We start from the raw sequence: 23,170 nt of genomic DNA on the forward strand, positions 1-23,170 counted from the left end.
TTTGATTTTGTCGTTTATTTCTTTTTCATATCTAAATATTTTTGATGATTTTATAACTTGAATTAAACTTAACGAAGTTCCATACCACAGGAGCAGTCAACAGTTTTTAGCATGTGAGAGAAAGTGTTGACTGTCGTTTACCAAACGCCCGGTTTTGATATATCAAGTAAATTAAGGCAATAAATTGAAAATGAAAAAGAAATGAGTTTTTCCAGTTATGCTTCTTTTCCAGCGTTCTTATAGAAGGGATATTCATTAAACGGTGTAAACTCTGGGTAAACGTTAAAAAATTGGTAAACGTGGTAAAATAACTATCAAACTCGTACAAAATTTTGGCACATTTATATGTTTATCAGGTTTACCACTTTTATCAGGTTTATACCAAGAGTTTACACCGTTTCATGAATACCTCTTAAAGTGAAAATTTACTTTTTGAGAAGAGATTAACTAGTGATCCTAGTAGCACCATCTAGTTCTCATAATTCTTAAACAGTTTTGCTTGTTATCGCCTGTTTTCTTATGTTTTAACTGTCTATCTGCCTCCAACTTAGATATCAAGCAACATTGACATTTTTGACGCCATTCACCAAAATTACAAGCCTATTTTGACAATAGGGGTAGGTATTCATGCAAAGATTTAAAATCTTGGTAAACCTGGTTAAACGGAAAATGTGGAGAACGAACTGTCAAATGCATTGTTGTAGTATTTTTTTTGATCAGGAATAGTAAACTACCACCATAACCCTACTAACAATTTTGCTTCTATAATGCTTTACAGAAGCAACAATTGCATCTATAAGGCTTTATAGAACCAAAATTGTTTGTCGGGAAGCCCTGTTCCATTGGAGGTCGTAGTTTACTAATGAGTAGATCTAGTACTACAAATAACACACGATCTTCTACTTGAGGAGATACGAAAGTGTAGTTGTTGTAGTAGATTTCTACTCACGAGTAAACTACCACCTCCAATGGAACAGGGCTATAAATGAAATAGGGCTAGGTATATTAGGTGTGTTTTTTATTACCACCGGGCTTAACTGATTAAAAAAAAACGCCTCGGGGCTTAGCGAGAAAAATTGTTAGCACTGCATACTAAATGTTCCGAAATCAGCTGACACAAGAAAATATAAAGTTGTCATATTTTTCGCTTTTGGGGTTTCTTGTGTGTTTTTGAAAAATAAAAAGTTTAACTATGTAACTATAGCTGTGTTCCTTTGGCATAAAGTATCTACTGCTAAGTACTTCTGGTTGTATTCAACTCCATTTCTTCTATAGAAAAAATGTCTTTGAATGGATTCAGAAGTACTAAAAAGTACTTTGCTTAGCCCAAAGGAACACAGCCTATATTAAATAAATATTTAAAATAATAATTGTCATTCCAAACATCAGTTTTGATGTTTTTAAACAAATTCTAAACAATTTACGAACAAGTTAATTTGGTAGCACAGGTATAAATCTGTTGAAAACGTTAAGCCCAGAGAATTTTACGGGCTAAACAACTAAGCCCAAGGGGGCTAAAGTGTTGTTGCATTTAACATGTAAATTGCTTAGCCCCGACTCCGTTTTTTTGTCCAGTTAAGACCGGTGGTAATAAAAAACACACCTTTACGAGGTTTACTCAGAGTTTACACCCCTTGAATACCCCTTATGCTTTTGCACCTCATTGTAGAAGACATTTTACCCTATACATACATAATTTTTGTTCGATCATTTATTAGCTGTGTTCCTTTGGAAATATTTATCTACTGCTTAGTACTTAAAGCTGAATTGAACTACTTTTTCAGTATAGCAAAAATAGTTCAAAGTAGTTTTAAGTACTAAGCAGTAGATAAATATTTCCAAAGGAACGCAGCTATTTATTTTTTTAGCTTATTTATATTCCCAGTTTTAATTGAGCTTTGAGAAAAAACTTAGTCCTTAAATTATAAAAAAAAAAGTTTTAAATATTAAAAAAAAAAAAATTATTCATTTGTTTGCAGTGTGAACTTGGCCTAACGAAAAACTAGACGCAAATAAATTTGTAAATCGAACAGATTTTCTGCTCTTTCTCGTTTCCACATTTTACACGTGCTCAAGAAAAAGCTGTTTTTAGCTTTTTTCTCTCTCCCACTCTTATCATTTGTTTCTTTTTGTTTACTCAACCGCTCCGCTATCATTCAATCAATGCCAATCTACTACAATTTTAATACAAATCTACAACTGTTTTGCACCAAATTCCGTTTTCAAAACACAACATGATTTCGTTTCAACTTTCTCAACACACATTTCATGTTTGACATTCCCAGTACCTATTCGGTGAAGAACAACAACTAATCTCGCGAAATAAAATTAAAAACCTTTCGGTTTTGAAAAAAAATAATCAAGTTTCTCATCTCAAATGAACCAAATTCAAAAAAATGCAAGACATTTTGATCGAGGATGGCGATGTAGTTTACATCGTCTCTGATTCTCTAACATTTGTGCAGTATTATCAAACCGAATTTCTCGATGACCCATGTAAGATCAAAGTGCATTTAAATCTTGATTAAAATTTCTAAAAAAATCCTTGAATATCTGAAGTGAAGAGTTTTGTTTTCAAAAACAATTTATAACACGCCATTTAGGATAAGGCAGTTATGTCAAGCGGAATATCTCATCAACACCGTTTTCTCTCAATCAAAAAAGGGTACAACATGTTGCGTAAACAAAAATAGAAAAAAAAAACCAAACCGGGGCGAAAGCTCTAGCAACAGTAGCAACGATTTTGCTCGTCTTTCATGCATCCGACCGACAACAACAAAAATCAAGCAAAAAAAAAAAACAAAAGGCCGCAACCTAGCTGTCGTGTTGTTGTTGTGTTTTTCTGTTTTGTACCATCCTGTAAAAATTAACCGTTCTTTTCTTCATTTGTCGATGGCGACTTGTTGAACTAAAGACGCGTTATTCTAAACCTTGTCTAGTGAAATTCTTAAAAAAGTTAAAATTCCTGTTTCTTTTTATATAAAATTTGTTTGCTACTGTTAAAAAAAAGTACCGCACTGTGTTTTCTTTCTACTTTGCAAAAATTGTAGCGGACCCAATTCGAATTTATAGAAAAGAACGGAACAACTTTTGCCCCAAAAAAAAGATAAAGGAAGGGTTTGTATAGTGTAAAAATAGGATAAAATTTCTAATTTACTGTTGATCTATTTATTATTGCAATAAGAAACAAAAATTAAACAGTTTTTAATCTGATAAATAAAATACATAATAGTTTTTTTTTTTTTTTTCTCGAAGAAGCCATTATCATAGCCGTACTTTTACAGTTATAGCCAGCGTTGCCACAAAGTGCCCGATCGGGCCATTTGGCCCCCTATCTTATATTTTGGCCCTTTGCCCGGGCCAATTAGAAATGGCCCACGAATCCAAGTTTTAGTAGATTCATCTTCATATGGTGCTTAGTAATAATTAAAAGGCTTTACAAAATCAAATATATATCATCGCTATGCATCGCAACTACAACGTGTATTCACCACACATAAATAGGTACCTATGTATACTGAATTCATTAATTTATCTCGTTTAGTAATTTGATTTTTCTCACGTCAGTTGTATTTATTTATTTTTAATAAGTGGCTCAAAGCTAAAAGATGTCTGTGAATTAAAAGTTTAAAATGTACATCTGTGTTTTTTTTTTAATTTCTTTTGTAAACTAATAAGATTTAACAAATGTATGGCCAATAAAGGCCTTTTAAATATTTATCGTTTTTTGTGCCCCATACAAAAACGTCATTTAAAATTTTAAAAGCCTGTTAAATGTTTATGAAATCGGCTACTAATGCTTTAAACAATTAAAAAAGAATAAATAAAATTTTTAATAAATTGCATTTTTATGTTTTTAGGAAAATTTTGTTAGTAAAATATTTGGCCCACAATTTTGTCAAATGGCCCTCAAAAAAATTCAAAATGGCCCTCTCTGCTTTTTTCTTCGCGGCAACGCTGGTTATAGCCATTGCAATGTTTCTATGTAGTTGTTTATATACCATGGCACTTCTTTATATACAATGTATATATTTGTTGTTGCTAATTTTGTTTTTTGAGTCTTGTTTGAAGATTTTTTTCTAATGATGGTGTAAAATAAAATTATGTTTGTATTTTTGTAGCTATTTATGTGAATACTTTTAGCACTTTGTTAGTATGTTAACAAGTACCTGTTATGAAATGATATCAAGCAAATTAAGTGATAGATAGTTTCGGCATTGAAGCAATTTATCAAAATATTGTCCGTCTCGTTTTTTGCAATTTTCTTTTAAATCAGTGCGTCCCGAAAGGGCTAAGATACTTAAATCTTAACCATTTCGGGACGCACGGTATACACATGATTACCATCAAAAGTTCAAAAATACCTGATATCTCTCAATTTTTTGCTATGGTTTAATACTTCTTAAAATTTCCTTAACGTTTTCCAATATGAAATAAAATGAACGACTGGATAGCACGTACTTGCTCTTGTAGTTCAAAGTATCCATAGTTCTGTTCAACGAGAAAATATGTAGTAAGATCAGGGCCCTATTGCACCAGCCACTTTGCACTTTGCATTTTGCAATTTTGCAAAACAATACTTTTCTGCAAAGTGTTGCACTAAAAATTAAAAGTTCCCCACTTTGCACTTTGCAATTTTTGATGTTTTCTTGCAAAGCAAAAAGTGCGGGCGTTGCACCAACTAAAAATGGAACTTTGCGTAGTTTGAAAATTTGCAAAGTAAAGCAATAATTAGTTTCAACTTTTTTTCGTTGTTAAAAAAGGTTGAAATCTTCCTTTTTTACTTAATTATCCGATTACAACACACTTTTTGGCTGTCCTAAAATTAAATTAAAAAAAAAAATACTTTTAGGTATAATAAAAATTATATATTTGATCATAACACTTCATAGGGTTTAACAGAATCAGAAAATAGAATATTCACAAAAAAAAAAAAAAAACAATAATTGTATCTAAAAAAAAAAACAAAGAAAGAAAAATCAAGCCTGTTGTCATCGGAAGGTTAAGCAACGATATCTTATGAAATTTTGTTGTACTTTACTCTATCATTTGTTATTTTGGTTATAGTTATTTAGGCTGTTGCTTTATTGTAATTTGTTTAAAGAAGAAACTAATAGAATTTTTAATATCAATATAATTTCATTATTTATTATTTTAACTTTTAAATTGCAATCATTCTTTGAATGACGGATAATTTTGAATAAGGTGGTTAACAATTCTAGAGGAGGCTATGTGGCCATGAAGCAGAGGGCAGAGATGCGTTCTTTATTTTATATTATCGAACTAAATGGTCTATTGTTTAATTACAATTTCTAACTATTTGAAATGGTTTCTAAACTCCTTTTGAAGTGTCAAATAGTCACGATTCGTAACTTTTTCCAACTCACTTCATGATACGAGTTTAGTGAGTTGTTGATTCAAGAAATAAGATGTTTGGTTTTCAAGACAATTCAAACATTTGTAATAGGTACTTTTATTAATCAGCGGAAAAATTAAGTTAAAATGAAATTTTGGAAATGATGAGAGAAAATTTATTTTGAATAAAAACATGATTTTCGGTTATAATAAAGGAATTTGAATTATTCTAAAAATAAAATTCCTTTGACAATTTATCATTATCTTACAACAAATCATTCCTAAATGATTTGTAAAAAGAACACAACAAATTCTATTAATGCCACTTCAACTTCTTTTCACATAGTAATCATAGTTAAATATTCCCAATAGTTAATTATTCCTAATTTCAAAATTCATTCTTAATTTAACATCACTCACGTACCTATTACTATTATACTCTATCTTCAAAAAGTCATTCAAAGCGATTCATTTGAAATTATCATTTAATATACCCGAACTTTACACGAGAAATGGCCACCCGCAAACGAAATTTTGTCTTTGCATATTATTGCAAAACTTTGCAGAATTTGATATGGAAAGTGCAAAGTTTTTTTGGTTGGTGCGAAACGAAATCGAAGAATTCTCTGCAAATTTGCAAAAGTTTGCACTTTTCAGAAAAGTACTTTGTGCTTTGCAAATTGGTGGTTGGTGCAACAAAATTTGCAAAGAAGGAATTTTTGTTTTACTTTTCAAAAAAATAATTTCCTCTTTGCAAATTGGAGTTTGGTGCAACAGAATTTGCAAAGTTAAAGGGCAAATTTGCAAAATGCAAAGTGCAAAGTGGTTGGTGCAATAGGGCCCGGGGCGCAATTCAGCAAGAGAGTGTTTTTCTGTGTACACGAAAAAAAAGTGTAAATTGCCTTGCGAACAAGGCACAGAAGTACTTACAAAGAAAAACTCACTTGCGGAATTGGCCCCAGAGCAGGATAGGACAGAATAGTTTTGTGAGAAATATCCCAAAACAGAAAACAACAACAAACACATTTGACAGTCTTCACGAACCTGTTTTAATCTGTTACCAATTTTCAAGCAAATCCATCCATCTACAGGCCGATAGACGCAAAACCACTTTTTTGGTCTTCTCCATCATCGTTATGATGGTTTTGATTTAAACCTCGACTTTTTTTTAAATAGAAACCTACACTTGTCCTATAGAGCAGGTAAAAATTCTGTAACTTCATCAGTTGAATTGCATCCCGAAAGAGGTAAAGGTCCCAACCCATAGAATTCGTCGCATTCGTAATGTCACCGGATTCAACAGATGACAGATCGGTAAAATACACACCCTCTTATGAGAGTGTTGGATAGAGTAGCACTGTTCTTTGATTTCGGCCCAAAGTTTGAATTATTGAATTTTGTTTGCCCAGTCTTATCCTTGACATAATTCTATAAATGTTCCATGGAGTTGACAAACATCTATTTTTATGTCCGATACTCAATTTTTTTTGTTCATATGTGTATATTTTTGATGTTTGGGGTCATGGCCATGAGTGAATATCTAATTTACGGGCTAGAAATATCGTTCCATGGTATTCTGCAGTATATATTATCTTGCTTACTCCTCATACAACTTGGCCCGTTCAAACTGAATTCTTTGTTTATATCAGTAAAAATCGTGGGAGTTGACTAAAACACCCACAATTCCTTGTGATTGCTCTATCCACTTGTGTGGAGGTTTTGCGGGGAGCAGCACTGTGCAATTTATTTTCAAAGTTAAAATTTCTATTTGCTCTTACTAAAAAAAATGGCTTTAGTAACTTAATCCAAACTTGATGAAAATCTTTGTCTTTCGAAAGCAATTCTTAAAATAGAAAAAAAAAAAAATAAATAAAGTCGTTATCAAGCAGATTAAATCGTAGGTACCTAATTCCACGATTTTGTACGAGTTTGTACGTACCTACCTAATAATTTTTATTTACCAGTTTTCCAATTACTGAATTTAATTGATAAGTCATTAGAATGGTGTATCCAAGTTTCGTTTATCGTTATTTACAGAAACCAATTTTGTAATTTATTTGCATCGAATCTGCTTTTATAAAACTGAGTGAACCAATAGCTCAGGCAGCTTTTTCATGGCTTAATCTAGAATCAATATGCCACAAAAAGCATATTTTAACCTATTCATAGCAAAAGCAGAATCCCATCTACACAATATTCTTCTTTTTTTTTGTTCAGAATCGTCTAAGTTCTTTATTTGACTGAGTCCAAACCCAAATAAAAATCTTCTTGGTATATCGGCATAGCAGCAAACGCTACAACCTTAACTGCTTTCCTTTTTGTATACCAATCAATTACTCTAGTCTAAATTACTAAATGGCTCTCGTATGCCAAATAAACTAAACTCTAGTCTTGAACAATTGAATGAAACAATTTGTTTATTTTCCTGATGGTTCAAGAATTCTTTTCAAAAGGATTTTACACCTTTTTTAGCCATGGTAATTATCGGAATGTAGCTTTATCTAATATAGGCAACAAAAAGGAACGCCGTTCACTACAGTAAAGTTTTAAATAAGCTCGGCAAACTTCTAATATTTCCGGGAGTTGAGAATATCTAAAGTTGATAAACTCTAGATTAAGTAGGTATTTGACATTTGAAAACTTCAACTTTCAGTGAATAAAACCAAATTCTCAAGTTGAAACTAAAAATCCTAAAGTTATATTCAACTTCGACTGAATAAAATCGCCCTAAATAAATTATATCTTTGGACCCGGCTACAAAGGGGTTAAGTCACAAAATTGCACTTTTCGGGTTTTGATGAAATAAGAATAAGCTCTTTTTGCTCTTTTATTTAGTATCAAAAATATAAATTTAGAGCAACTCTTTCCTATAAAAATAAGAGGATCAATGCTCAAAAATGCATCGATTTCCATACATTAGCTCAACTTAAATCGCATTTTCTGGCAAACCTTTGTACCCGGTGGCAAAGATATAGAACCTAAACCATACACTCTGTGATTTTGTTTACAAATGCCTCTTTCCTTAATGAAAAAAAAATTGCAGAAGAGGAAACTGAATAAATACACAGTACTACTAACGCCAGGTACAATAAATACTAATCCAGTAATCCATTGTTTATTATTTTATCCCATAAACCCAAAAAATCTGTTGTTTTAAAATAAGGACCTTTTGTCTCATTGTGGCAGCTAACTACAATGTCAACATTTCAGGTACTTTAAAATCATGTAGGTAGTTACTTTTGGTTTATGTTCTAATGTATCTACCTCTGAATAAATTAGTTGGATGTACAAGTTCTTTTTGGAGTTACATTCGAGTAAATAAATTTAATACCTATGTTAACACTTTGTTTTTGTGTTCATTGGTATCCTTTTTGTTTCTACAAGTTACTGCAAGGATCTTGTTACGGTTTTTGATTTGAATCTTATAGTCTTTGGATAGTATCGGCTAAGATGATGTAGAATAGTTGATATCGTTCTATTGCACCTTTGTTGTTACTTTACGGGATGAAGAGCAAACAAAAAAAAATGCAATGTGACCGTTAACTATCAACAATCACTCTAGCCCGATTCAATCCCCTTAGCTTTGCCATTTATCCATTTTTTAATGTAATGCTTTCAAGGCTTTAGAGCTTATGAAGGCATCTTGCAAATTTTTATTTGAAAAGAATAAAATGATAAAAATTGTATTTTCACATTTCATTGTGAGAACATTAGCATTAATGAAAATTGTCTAAACAGGGGCTCTTAGTAATATATCCACTTTACTTAAATCATGGCGCATCGCATTTATATCTTCCAATACCTATAAAGCTCGTTAAAAATATTTATAATACAAAATTATTAATGCATCTCTTATTTTTTAAATTTATTTTCAGTTCGTGATATCTTCCACGAAGACAATCGCTTGGCTCCACCATCATCCCCCGAGCCAACAAAATTACCATCACCCCTACATCATACCACTTACACCAAAAATATTCGCTCGTCATTAGAATCGACGACACCCACTCCATCTACTTCCCTGCCAACAACCAGTGCGAATAGCCGAACTGCCGACGATAAAAGTCCACCTTCACCAACACCAGCGCCACCTTCCGAAGAGAGTATTTCATCGCCACCGCCTCGACCAAGACGTTTTTTCTCCTCAATACTTGGCGGTGATCATCCTTATGGCAGTCGTGGTCATGTTCTGACACAAGCCCAACGCAAAGAATATCCCACCGAGGTTGTTGTAGCTGCCGTTCCGCCAATTGCATCCTGCGAAGACGACGAACCTGTCTCCGAAACTGACTCTGACACAGAAGATCACAAGTTAATTGTTGATGAGAAACCAGTCATTCCCGAGGAGAAACCTCTTAGCTTGAGAACGACAAAAACACCGCCACCAGCGGAAACACGTCCAAGCCCACCGCCACCTCCCGAACCGGCAGTAAGGTGTTCGGTTATCCAAAGAACACCCAAACCCAGAGATTCACACGATACCCGCCTTCCATTAGCTCTGTCACTGGCTCATTTGGGTCCAGAACAAGATCAGCCCATTGATTATCACGTTCCAAAGCGAAGAAGCGAATTCGAAGACGAAGAGAAGGCGGCCGAACGTGAGCGACGCATTCGGGAGGCTAGACGACGAAGTGCGATTTTGGCAGCGAGAGCGGTGCTCGCCCATCCACGACTTGCTAAACTGAGCGGCATTCTAGCTGCAGCAGCAGGTCACGGCCGATCTTCAAATAACGGTTCAGCCGGTAACTCTGGTCAAAATTCCGCAGGCGGTCACCAAAACGGAGGAGCAGCTGGTCTGAACTTTAGTGTTGGTGGTCAATTTGGCAGCGGTAGCGGCAATAGTGCGGCAAATAGCGGTAGCCTAGGCAGCGGCACAGGTGGCGGAGGAGGTGGTATGGGAGGAGGACGTGACGGACGATCTAATTACGGTCCAAATAGTCCACCCTCAGGTTCACTTCCACCTTTCTACGAGAGTCTAAAGGCTCAAGGCCTTGGCAACAATATGAATTCCTTTAACGCGGCGAATAGTAATTTTCTGATACAAAATGCTGCCGCCTATTTAATGGGCGGCGGTGGGAGTGGTGATGGTATAGGCGGGGCCGGGGGAAGTGGCCAAGGGAACTCACCCGACATGACACACCTTGGGTCAACGGCGGCATTCGCCAATGGTCTCGGTAATAATACTTCAAATGGTAATCATATGAATGGTCTTAATCCAAAGTATCCCATGTTCAATCACGCAGCTTACGGTATTATCCTGAAGGACGAGCCCGACATTGAGTATGATCAGAAAATTGATATTAGCAATTTTACTCAACAAGGACTTTTGCATAATGGGAACAACAATCAAAATTGCTATGGCAATGGCCATGGAAATGGAGGAAACAACGGTGGATACGATGTTAATGACTCCATGATGTCCGAAGTGGTTGATCCACTTCAGTTCACAGCGACGCTAACGTTTTCGTCATCGGGCGATCACATCTTGGATACCCTTTCAGATGCTGTAGATTTGAGTTCATTTCTACAGCGCCTGCCCAGTGACGATTCTCCAAGTCCGGGTCAGGAGTTGGAGTTGGCTTCGACGCCTTCCCTCACTCCTGATTCGATTATTCAAACCGATGGCGTTAATTGCATGGATGCGTTCCATGAAAATCTTATGACTCACATAACAAATACACCGGGACCGAATAGTTCTCGTGGGGGTGGTGGGAATTGCTTTGACACTTCAAGATTCCACCTGCAAAATAGCAAGTTGTATCAAGAGTCAACACCACCGCCAAGTTATCAGCAAGCCCACATGCATCTGCAACAGCAGCACCATCATCAGCAGCAACAGCAACAGCATCATCATTTCTCAAACCAGCAACAACAGCAGCAGCAACAGCATAGCTCTCACCCTCATCACCATCATCATCATCCGCATGTACAACACCAGCAGCAGCAACAACAGCAACAGCAGCATTCTCATCATCACAACAACCATCATCAGGGAATGCTGTCCCATGCTTTAAACAACAGCAACTACCATCACATGGGCAGTGACAATAGCAATCTGTCGCTGCCATCGCCTTCGTCGAGCAGTAGTCACCAGATGTCGAATGCGTCGACTGGTACTTTGGATCCAGTCGATGCCAAGCCCATCATCCAAAGTGTAAGTCCAAGATCTCAGTTCAAGAGGCAGGCTCCACAGTCACAACAATTCACACACCAACAACGTCTAGGAATCGAAACAAATGGTACAGTGTTGGCGAGTGGTGGTGTTACAGAATTTTGTGGCACCCCCACTTTATCGCCGCACATACCACCGCTGGATGATACCAAATTTCATATAATACAGCAAACGGTAAGCATCTAAAATATTCCTTCTTTTTTGAGACAGAACACACTTTCTTTATGTTTTTTTTTTTTTTGTTTTTACATTACCAGTATTCTACTGGGTATGGGTTCAAGTTTAGTGGGAGGAAGTGTGTTCGCGCCTACAAAGAAATTGTGATATTTTTTATGTTTTCCTCATTTGTTAGTAGAGGTGATATTTATTTGTTTGTTTGTGAGTTGTTGTTGATATTGACTATGTTTCTGTTTTTTTATTTTTGACCTGTAAATATTTTCCTTATTCAATTTTACTTATTAATGTTCTCATCTGATCTTTAAGAATATTCAGAAATGAAGCTTCAAAAATATCCTTTTTAATTTTCCCATACAATAAAAATTAAAAGGTTTTATGATAGTTGCTTAAAATTAAGAATTTTAGAATTAAAAAATACCGGCTAGAAAATATAAGCCTACAAATGCTTTCAAGATAGGTCGCCATCAGTACAGCATCCTAAAAAAATTTTAAATGTTTTTTGTGGGTTGTTAACTTCTCATTAAATATTATTGAAATTGGTTCACTTTTGCATACCGGAAACTAAGATCTAACCAACACGTTTCAATGTCCCCGTAACCAAAAAAAACATTTTTTTTAAATGTTTGTGTGTACGCACGTTTTCGGAGAATAATAAAACATGTGAATCTGTTCTTAAGCTTTCAAAAGGCTGATAGTTTGAAAGGTGGTTAGGAGAATTTTTGAAGAATACAACGGAATTCTTGCAAATTTAGAAAAAGAGTCAGGGTATCACAGAAATCAAATAACAACTTCAAAAACTTAAAAAAAAAAAAAATTGAGGTGCTTGTCCGTTTAAACCAAAGGAACTTCTTTATGTGTTTTTGCTTTAAGTTAAACTAATTTGACCAGTAATTTTAATAATGAAGTTTACAAATCAGATTTTAAAGTTTACTGAAAAGATTGTGTTTTGAACAAAGTAGGAAAAGTAAGAGAGGGTTTTTACTGCGGCAAATTCAATGGTTGTTTCCTATTTGAAATTTCTAATACGGAAAATCAATGTCAAACGAAAAACCATCTTCATTCCGAGCTGTTACTTGCATACTTGTAGTCGATGACGTTCTCATCTCGGTTTTGTATAAAACAGAATTTGCGTCGAGGTTTTGGTATGGAATCTGAAAAGAGAATTTTTTGGCGATAATCGGAATGACGTCGCAGAATTTCATATACATACATGTTCAATGTTCATATATTTAAATGTATCAGTATAAAGTGCTTTAACAACATTAAATTTAGAAGAAATTTAAATGTATCAGTATAAAGTGCTTTAACAACATTAAATTTAGAAAAAGAAGAACAAAACAGCGTTCAAATTCTAATGTTCCAAAAATTTGAGGTCCTGCATGAAATGTGTATAAAAATTGTAAAATAAGATTTTACACTAAAAAAAAGGGGAATTTTGTTTACCAATGTTAATAAACAATGTGCGCATTTTGAATGTTTTGCGCTCTCATTATGGGCTAAGTCCTAGTACGCATTTGTTTTCTGCATTCGTTCCGAAAGTAAAAAAAAATCGAACACCAATATTTTGTATTCTATTTCAAGCGGAATGAATTACTTTTCAAACGGGAATTCCGAAAGTGTAATTTTATTTTCGAACCCTGTTAATTGTTTCCGAATGTCATTTTAACGATACTTGCTTTTTGTTTAATTTAAACCTTGTAATTGTTTGGTCGTGTGGTTAAAAGATTTGCATCCAAGCTGCTCTTTGGTGTTGGTGTTAACCGCCTGTTGTATCACAATGGATCCATAAGGGTCTAAGTGTGTCGGGTAATTTTGCCTGACAACCACTACTACCAAACAAATCACACAAATGCTGAACAAAACTTTGCACATTATCCTTAGCCAGTGAGATCAACTAAAATTTGTGTTGGGCACCGAACAGTGCGGTGTCAATGTGGAAGTCCGCTCGCACATAAAGTTTTGCGTAACATCAGGCAATTAAACTTCAATAGATTTTTGGCGGGCGTAAAAGTTTGCGGCGTAAATATGTTCCACACAAAAATTGACCACCAATTCACTGCATACAACACAATGACTTTGGGAAAATTTGTCGCTAAGCACGTTATTGCGAAAAAGTAGTATCTGCAAGCGGCCTTACGTTTTCCATTGCATTCGGGAAAACCACACCAAAATAACTAATAAAAGTTCAAGTGATCTCTTCCACAAAATTCGATTCGCCCTGCTACGATTACAAGAGTGCGGTCAGTCAGTTTATAAATGTTGACCAACATTTCTAACTCATGACCCTCTGTTGTACCGGAAGAAACAACATTTTCGACATGTCTTGTAACAAAAATACTTACTTTTAATTACCACCTACCTGTGGAGTATATAAACATCAGTAATAATATGACACAAAAATGCTTCTTTATTTCTTGCTTAACAATTTTTAATCCAATGTTAAGATTCCACTTTTTCATATTTTGCATAACCACATAACCAAGTACCAAGTAAATTTTCTCATTGCAAACAAACATTTCCAATAAAATATTCTTCTTGACCGGATGAAAGAACAATAAATTATAAAATCCAGTTTATGTTTTCCTTAATAAGAATCTTTTGTATCCTTCAATTTTTAATGCTTTATACATTTATTTATGATTGTTTCTTTTTTTTTTATCGTTTTCGTCTTTCTTTCTTTCTTTCTTTTTATAGTTGGGACTACCGCCTGAGGTGCAATTGGAATTCGTGAACGGTGGTCATGGCATCAAAAATCCCCTAGCCATCGAGAACAACCATGGTCATCGCATACGCGAAGATGAAAAGAATAAAGTTGCTGTTGCTCCTGTCTGTGAGGATGATCCATCGAAATTTATCTGCCGCATTTGTTCAAAGACATTCACCTTGCAAAGACTGCTGAATCGTCATATGAAATGTCATTCGGAAATCAAGAGATACTTGTGCACGTTTTGCGGCAAAGGCTTCAATGATACTTTCGATTTGAAGCGTCACACCCGAACCCACACCGGTGTCCGTCCATACAAGTGCAATTTGTGCGAAAAGAGCTTCACCCAAAGGTGTTCACTCGAATCTCACTGCCTTAAAGTGCACAGCGTGCAACATCAATACGCTTATAAGGAGCGTAGAGCTAAGGTGAGTTTTATTATAAATAAAAATTCTCTCTATGGAAAAATGCTATAATATTATTTTTTATTTAATTTTAGATGTACGTGTGCGAAGAATGTGGTCACACAACCTGTGAACCAGAAGTTCATTATCTTCACCTCAAAGAAAATCATCCCTATTCACCGGCATTGCTCAAGTTCTATGATAAGCGTCATTTTAAGTTTACAAATTCGCAATTTGCGAATAACTTGCTAGGCCAATTGCCAATGCCGGTTCATAATTAAGTCAGAAATAATTTTTTAAAAACTAACTGAAAAAGTGAATTCTGTTTTCTTCGTTTGTATTATGAATTTTTCTTCTTAATTATTTTTTGTTGATTTTTTTTTTTATACATTGAATTTCTATTTTTTATTTTTATGAAGTTTTTGTTTTTTATTTTTATTATTTTTATTATTATTTACATACAAAGAATTTTGTTATTTTTAAGAAGAAAAACAAAAAAATTAAATAAATTATCAAACGAAAAATCTCAAACATTTAAGATTGAGAGTTCTTTTCGTTTCTTTCTGAGCAAGCTTTTATCTTAAAAAACAAAATAAAACTCGGCTTCACTGCCCATAAATGAAAGCATCTTATCATTCCAAATGTATATTTTAGGTTATAAGTTACAAACAAAATATATTTAAGTTTAATTAAAATAAAATAAATAATCACAAACTGTACTGATATTGAATCTCTTAATTTTTAATTTAAGAATAAAATTTAATAATGTATTTTATTTTTTTTTTGTATTTTTCATTTATACTTTAGTTTAATATTATTAGTTAAGGTTTTTTTGGAAGTTTGTTTATGGGCAGACAATTAAGCAGCAACAACCAGGAAAAAAAAAACTCCTTTTTAATTTTTCTTAGAGAAGAATTCTTAAGAGGCAAGCGAATATAAGGAGATAAAAGAAATAATCAAAATAATTAAAACAAACTACAATTCGGGTAAATTGTGCAATCAAATATGGTGATGGAAAATTATATAAAAAATATAGTTTAAGAGAATTATATTTTAAGTTTTGAGGGAAGTTAATAATTCCTCTTTGTTTATAAAAAAAACTAGAAAACTAAGTTCACATAGAAGAAAAAACGACGAATAAATCCGAATAAAAAAAACTTAAAAAATAAAACCACCAACTAAACTATAACTGAATACGATTAGAATTAAGAAATTTTTTTTATAAATAAAAAAAAAATCTTTAAATGAATACGATATTTATTTTATTTTTTTGTTTATTTTTTATTAAAAAAAAAAGAAATAATCTTGTGTATTTAATAATATATAACAAAAAAAAAGAAAGAAAATTCTCTTCCACACCACCAACTTTGGCTTTAAATTGAAATTAATTCTCTTTGTTTATTTTTATATTTTTGCTTCTTTGTAATGCATTTAAATAAATCAAATTTTGAATAATTACTGAGTAAATGTTCTCTATTCTTTAATAGTTTTTAAGAATCTATATTTTTAATGTATTCAATTTGTAAGAAAACAAAAAAAAAATCAAATCATTATATTAATATTTAATTTAAAAAAAAAAAAAACTAATTTTTAATTTAAATTATGATGCAATGTGCGTAGAGTGAGAGAAGAAGGAGATGTAATGTGTTGTAGAGACAAACTCATGACAACAAAGAAATTTATTTTTCTAAGAAGATTTAAAAACAAAAATGAATAAAAATATAAAATTATCTATTAAAAATGTTTGTTTTTTGTTTATTCTTTATTTGGTACTTCAATGGTATAGCAGAATGGGCAGCAGTTTTCCAATGATTTTTTTTATAAAAACTCTTTAGGAACTCCAGGAACTAATTGCAAATGCAATTTTTTTAAAGCATTGGAACTTATCTATCTATACGAATCATACAATTTCCAAAATGGCATTTAATTCGGGTAGATTTTTTAATATTTTATTATTTATTAATAAATATGGCCAATTTTTCTTTTCTTTTATTTTTTTCCAAAACATACACCAATATTTCTGAAAATTCCGGGTCCCAGCACGTAACATGGTAGAATGGAGTGTGGTCGACGCAATCGAGTATATGGTTCAATCGAATGTGTTTAACGGAAAATGCTCGATTGATCCAAATTAGGTGCTGCAACTCGATATTATCGATTTAAATAGATTGTACAAAGTTACGTGCTGGCACCCTAGATAAAATATCGTTATAATGTTATTGAACTTTACGGGTGCTTTCATAACTGCATGGTTGCTTTGTTTACATGCGGTCATTTGCGATCAGACTAATGTTAGTAAAACTATTTGCGCATGTATTAACACTTTGAATTTATTAACACTTTTTCTGATTTGTTCCTTTTGTCAAAAGTTTGAAGTTTCAATTCAGCCTCTTCTTCAAAATAAACCAATTCCATCCTTTAAGAAAAAAATCTTTTTTTTTTAAACATTTCTCCAAATGTTTACAAATTTATTATATGCAAGAAATTCGCGCATATTTTTGTTATTTTGACTTGAATTTTGAATTTCCATTCAAAATTTTGATAGAATTGATAAATAAAGGAAAGATGTATCATTTTTTACGTCATGTTCCTTCTTTCTTCAAGTTTAAATTCATTGCTCATGGGAATTTTATCATTTGCACATTTGCGCTGCAAATATTTGCGTTTTACATTTATGAACACCTGACATTTGTCATTTGAATTAATGAAAGCTTTGCATTCGTCAGACTTGCGCAACCATGCATTTATGAAAGCACCTTATATTTTTGAATTCGGGAATTCACGACTGTTCCTGATTTCCATTCGAATTCTATTTTCTCCCGAACACATTTACGGATTCATAGATGTTTCGAAAAAAGATCGAATCTACAAACCGACAAATTTTTGCTGTTTTCAATCCGGGTAGCAATTTGCTACCAGGAAATCACAACAAACGTTTTCAATCCGTACGGATTAAATTTTTGTTTCCGTTTTCAAATTCGAAAGTATTTGTTCAATGACATAAACATTGAAAATCGATTTCTACCAATGCAGCTTTGATATTCAGACCTATTGTGAGTTTCACGTGAACAAAATGCCCCCGGAAAAAGAAAGTTGCAATAGCTTTTAAAAATCCGAGTAAATAAAAATATTCCGGGTGTAAAAATTTCCACGTAAAACTCACAATAGGGCTGATTCTTTGTCTATAGCTTCATTCAAGCGCACCTTGATCGCTCGCCCTCGACCGGAGCGCCAAAATACTCTTTCAGTTGCTTATTTTTGTTAACATTTTAACAACGCAAATGAATGATAAACAGATAAATTAAATAAATTGCATTAACAATGCATTTTTAAGAGGATTTTATTTTTAATTATTCGAACGAAGAAAAGGAGCGAGGCCTTATTTATTTCGACCTAAACTACATGACTTAATTTTACAAAAAAAAAAAAATTATTAGTATGGATAGAATGCGGTTTGGATGGTAAATGCTCAATGACTTAGATTACGTAAAATCGTAAACGTTCACCTCCTGGTTTGAGCTTGATGAATATATCGTCTTTCATCCTTCAAAAACAATTTTTGTCATTTTTCAGTGCAAGTGAATGGATAAAAAAACACCAAAAATATTACAAAAATTATATTTAGCAAAGGCAACTTCCTTTATTGACTACAAAAAGCAAAAATTTTTACAATAAAAACACGAAATTTAAATGTTTAACAAGTAACGTATTTTTTATTTGCAAAATTTAAAACACCGAATGCATTTCGAACTGACATGCAGCTCATCATCAGCGAAACCTCGATTTACACTAAAACAAAACAACAAGAAAAAAACACAAAATAACTCAAATATTGGGTATGTGGGTGTATGTAAACAAAAATTCAAACAATTCAATTAAAGTTAATGTTACAATAATTATTACATTTAAGTTAATGAGAATAAGGGAGATAGAATGTTCCCATTATCACTATTCATTACATTCTTTGTTTTGTGAATTAAGAGAGACTCAAATGCATCAAGCTTTCTTTCATTTCGCACGCTCTTCAGCAACCGTACGCTCTCTTTAGGCCAGTCATTATGTCGGAAAAAACGGCTTAGAAATGCAAAATGAGCGAGGAAGCTAAATTTTGGATATGTTGTAGAGGATGCTTAAAAAAGCTTAACTTGAAGTTTTCGACCAAGATTTCCTATGAGCTTTTTCCGCCATTTTGAAAAAAAGGATAAAATTGGTTTTTTGACAATAACTCGGCTATCTGACGAGATGCGAAAATTTTACAAGGAGCTTTTTTGTAGCTTTTAACGAGTTCTACAATTCATGCATACACATTTTTTGTCTATCATAAACCGTTTTCGAGATATCGATTAAAAAAGTCAAAAATTTAGGACATGCCATTTGTTTTTTGACATTATCTATTTTTTGGTGATGAATATCGAAAAAATTATTAACATAAAATTTGTAGACCTTATTCAGACCTACAATTTCGTACTTTTATTTTTTTTTTTGGACAAAAATTACGACCTCCAGCTGGCCGCAAAGTCGCCAAGCAAACCGCTCGTTCGGTTGTAAAAAAAAAAGTAGAGCAAGCTTTTGAAGACGCAGATACAATCATTGTGACCACGGCAATTGAAAAAGCGTCAAATCATGACTCAGTGGAAATAGTTGGCGAAGATATCGATCTTCTGGTTTTACTTACTGGACTTGCACAGGATAAAAAAAATATATTTTTCCGCAAACCAGCAAAAGGAAATACGCCATCAAAGCTGTACTCCCAGAGCAGTTTCAAGCACGGTAAGTCAGTTCTTGAGAATATTCTTTTTATTCACGCTTTTAGCGGTTGCGATACGACATCGTCGTTTTACAACATGGGAAAACTTAAATTTATTAACACTCTCGAGAAGCATCCGGAACTAAGGTCATCGATAGAACTATTCAAACAAAAAAAGGTCGATCCGGATGCCTTAACTTGCGCAGGAGAGCAATTCCTAATTGCCCTATATGGCGGTGATAAGCAAGAAAAATCAATAAATATTTTGCGATTCCATCGTTTCGCAAAATCAATGCATATAAATAAAACGAATCACCTAACACTACTCCCACCAACGAGCAGCGCTGTCCGCCAGCACATATTCCGAACATATCTGCAGGTGCAAACCTGGCTCGGGTTTTTTAAAGATCCTCAGGAATGGGGTTGGCGACAAACTAATCACGGACTTGAACCAATTACCAGCACAGCCGAACCCGCACCTCCTGAACTTTTAAAACTTATTTCGTGCAAATGCAAAGGGAATTGTGCTGTTTCTGGGGGTGTAGGAAAGCAGGAATTAGTTGCTCAGTTATTTGTCTGCATTGTAGTGGGCAATCATGCAATAACGTCACCAGAGTCGACATTTCGTTTGATGACGACGATGACAGAGATGATGATGACTATGCTTCGTACATATCAGCATCATTTCCAATGATTCAACCTATTTCACAAGTTGAGGAGTGTACGGACGACAAAGATCTTCAACCGGGACCATCAAAGCGACAAAAAAAATGAAAAAACGTCCACCCTTCGTTTTCTTGAGTAAAAAAAAAAAAATTCATTTAATAAATTCCCGCTGGAGTTCGTAATTTTTGTCCAAAAAAAAAAATAAAAGCACGAAATTGTAGGTCTGAATAAGGTCTACAAATTTTATGTTAATAATTTTTTCGATATTCACCACCAAAAAATAGATAATGTCAAAAAACAAATGGCATGTCCTAAATTTTTGACTTTTTTAATCGATATCTCGAAAACGGTTCATGATAGACAAAAAATGTGTATGCATGAATTGTAGAACTCGTTAAAAGCTACAAAAAAGCTCCTTGTAAAATTTTCGCATCTCGTCAGATAGCCGAGTTATTGTCAAAAAACCAATTTTATCCTTTTTTTCAAAATGGCGGAAAAAGCTCATAGGAAATCTTGGTCGAAAACTTCAAGTTAAGCTTTTTTAAGCATCCTCTACAACATATCCAAAATTTAGCTTCCTCGCTCATTTTGCATTTCCAAATGTATATAATGACTGGCCTACTTCAAAAGGGCCAATGTGGTGTGGTGGTTCGTCGTTATCGCACGACGCGAAGACATGAGCAGCCACTGATGATCGATTTGTTTGCTTATGCTTGATGCAGTTGATGTGTTCTTTGAATCGTGTTTGTACACTCCTCTTCGTTTGGCCTATATATTTTTTGTTGCAATCTCTACAGCTGATTTCATATATACCACTTTTCTCGCTTGTTGGTGTGACATCTTTGGTTGAACCGAGAATGTTTTTTAGCTTGCCGTTGTTGTTGTAGGCGATGTGTATGTTTTCTTTTTCCAGGGTCTTCCGCAGTTGATTTGTGATCGCTGGTATATAAGAAAATGATACCCGAAATTTGTTGGTGGATTGATTTTGACTGAAAAGCGTGGAGATTTCATTATTTTTTATTCTGTTTGACTGTTTTTTAACAATATTTTCCACAACTGTCTTCTCAAAACCATTAACATCAGCTACATAAACGATGAAATCAAACTCTTTTTTGAAACTGGCAACGGAAAGTGGGAGCTTACACAATCTGTACGCCATAGAGTGGAACGCTGCTATTTTATGTTGGTATGAGCAAAAAGAGTCATTCGTGATGTAGCGATCAGTTGATGTATTTTTCCTGAACACTTCAAACTCTATTCTTTTGTTGCGTTTCATGCATAAAACATCTAAAAACGGGATGGAATTGTTGTCGTCTTCTTCCTCATACGTAAACTTGATGGTGTTATACCTGTTGTTTATTGTGTTTAGAATTTCGTTTACAGAATTCTTTTTTACAACACTGAAAACGTCATCAACATATCTAAGCCAGATTCTGGGCAAAAGGCCCTCTTTTTTCAAATCCGTCTCAAATTTAGACATGAAAGCTTCGGCGATGAGCGGGGACAAAGGGTTACCCATACTCGTTCCGTTTTTATTTTTGTAGAATTTGTCACGGAAAACGAAACAATTATGTGACATACACACTTTTGCTGCTCTCAAATACACTCTCTTATGACTTTCGTCTACATTTTTCGCTTCGAGATGTAATTTAAGAGATTCTATCGCCACGTCGACAGGTATACTGGGAAACAATGCTTCTACATCAAAGGAGACAATTGATTCATCATCTTCTATGCTTATCTCTTTCACTTTATCGACAAAATCAAATGTATTGAGAACACTAGCACTCTCAAATCTCCCATACAACTTCATTTCGTCAACAAGCCATTTGGACACTTTGACGAGTGGCGAATTCACATTTCACAAAACAAAGAATGTAATGAATAGTGATAATGGGAACATTCTATCTCCCTTATTCTCATTAACTTAAATGTAATAATTATTGTAACATTAACTTTAATTGAATTGTTTGAATTTTTGTTTACATACACCCACATACCCAATATTTGAGTTATTTTGTGTTTTTTTCTTGTTGTTTTGTTTTAGTGTAAATCGAGGTTTCGCTGATGATGAGCTGCATGTCAGTTCGAAATGCATTCGGTGTTTTAAATTTTGCAAATAAAAAATACGTTACTTGTTAAACATTTAAATTTCGTGTTTTTATTGTAAAATTTTTGCTTTTTGTAGTCAATAAAGGAAGTTGCCTTTGCTAAATATAATTTTTGTAAATTTTGACTACAACATCGGTTCGCTACTTTTAAATATTAAATTTGAAAGTTTTAACACCAAAAATATTGTCTTAAAAGATTTTATTTTAACAATACGTGGAAAATTCTACAATTCTAAAAAGTTTTCATTTGTTTTTATAGCTCAGGGAAATTAGTCAAAATATGGGCATGAAATCGCATTTTTCGCGGGACAAAATTTTTTTCATGAAATGTGTTCGGGTGGTTGTCCTTATCACAAAAGTCAATTTGTTGGGATAATTGGAGGTTGGGAACAGCCGCCATCTTGGAAAAGAGATTGGTATCGTTTTTATTGAATAGCTCCATTGTTATTCATTTTAACAAAAAATGACAAAGGTAAGACTTATTAACAATAAAATTATCTAAGAAATGATATACAAAACAATTCCATGAGTTGATTAAATAAAATTTTATAGTTGGTCAAAGTGCGGGTTTGTATCGCAAGGTTGGGACAAAATGACATTTTTTCATATATCTGACGAACTTTTGATTTGTTTGGATAATTCTTCATGAATGAATTGTAGTACTTATAATTACCTATAAAATGAGCCCACAATCGTTATTGTCACCATCGTATTGTAGAAGTAATCTAACTCCGAAACTCTCCATGTACTAGTCAAAAGTAAGAAAAAAAGCTGTTTTTTTGCTAGTAGGCCGAGAAAATTTTGGGAGTACAGGTACAACCAAAATATAAGTAC

The 23,170-nt window shown here is 33.5% G+C and overlaps 1 protein-coding gene across 3 annotated transcripts in view; it reads left to right on the forward strand.

Moving 5' to 3' along the window:
- Nucleotides 1–15,582, forward strand: part of LOC129910990 (transcriptional regulator ovo) — a 38,773-nt gene extending 23,191 nt beyond the window's left edge. The window contains exons 1-5 of one of the 3 annotated variants that reach the window (XM_055988613.1): nucleotides 2,196–2,496; nucleotides 9,231–10,529; nucleotides 10,599–11,701; nucleotides 14,399–14,836; nucleotides 14,908–15,582. In XM_055988613.1, coding sequence (XP_055844588.1) covers nucleotides 2,397–2,496; nucleotides 9,231–10,529; nucleotides 10,599–11,701; nucleotides 14,399–14,836; nucleotides 14,908–15,093 — 3,126 coding nt within the window. In that variant the 5' untranslated portion in view covers nucleotides 2,196–2,396 and the 3' untranslated portion in view covers nucleotides 15,094–15,582. Of the gene's footprint in view, nucleotides 1–2,195; nucleotides 2,497–9,230; nucleotides 10,530–10,598; nucleotides 11,702–14,398; nucleotides 14,837–14,907 lie in introns of those variants that run through there. The other 2 variants (XM_055988612.1, XM_055988614.1) reach the window with 2 other exon arrangements.
- The last annotated feature ends 7,588 nt before the right edge of the window (nucleotides 15,583–23,170 follow it).

The sequence above is a fragment of the Episyrphus balteatus genome, chromosome 2, assembly GCF_945859705.1.
Source record: "Episyrphus balteatus chromosome 2, idEpiBalt1.1, whole genome shotgun sequence".
In the NCBI taxonomy this organism is placed as follows: domain Eukaryota; kingdom Metazoa; phylum Arthropoda; class Insecta; order Diptera; family Syrphidae; genus Episyrphus; species Episyrphus balteatus.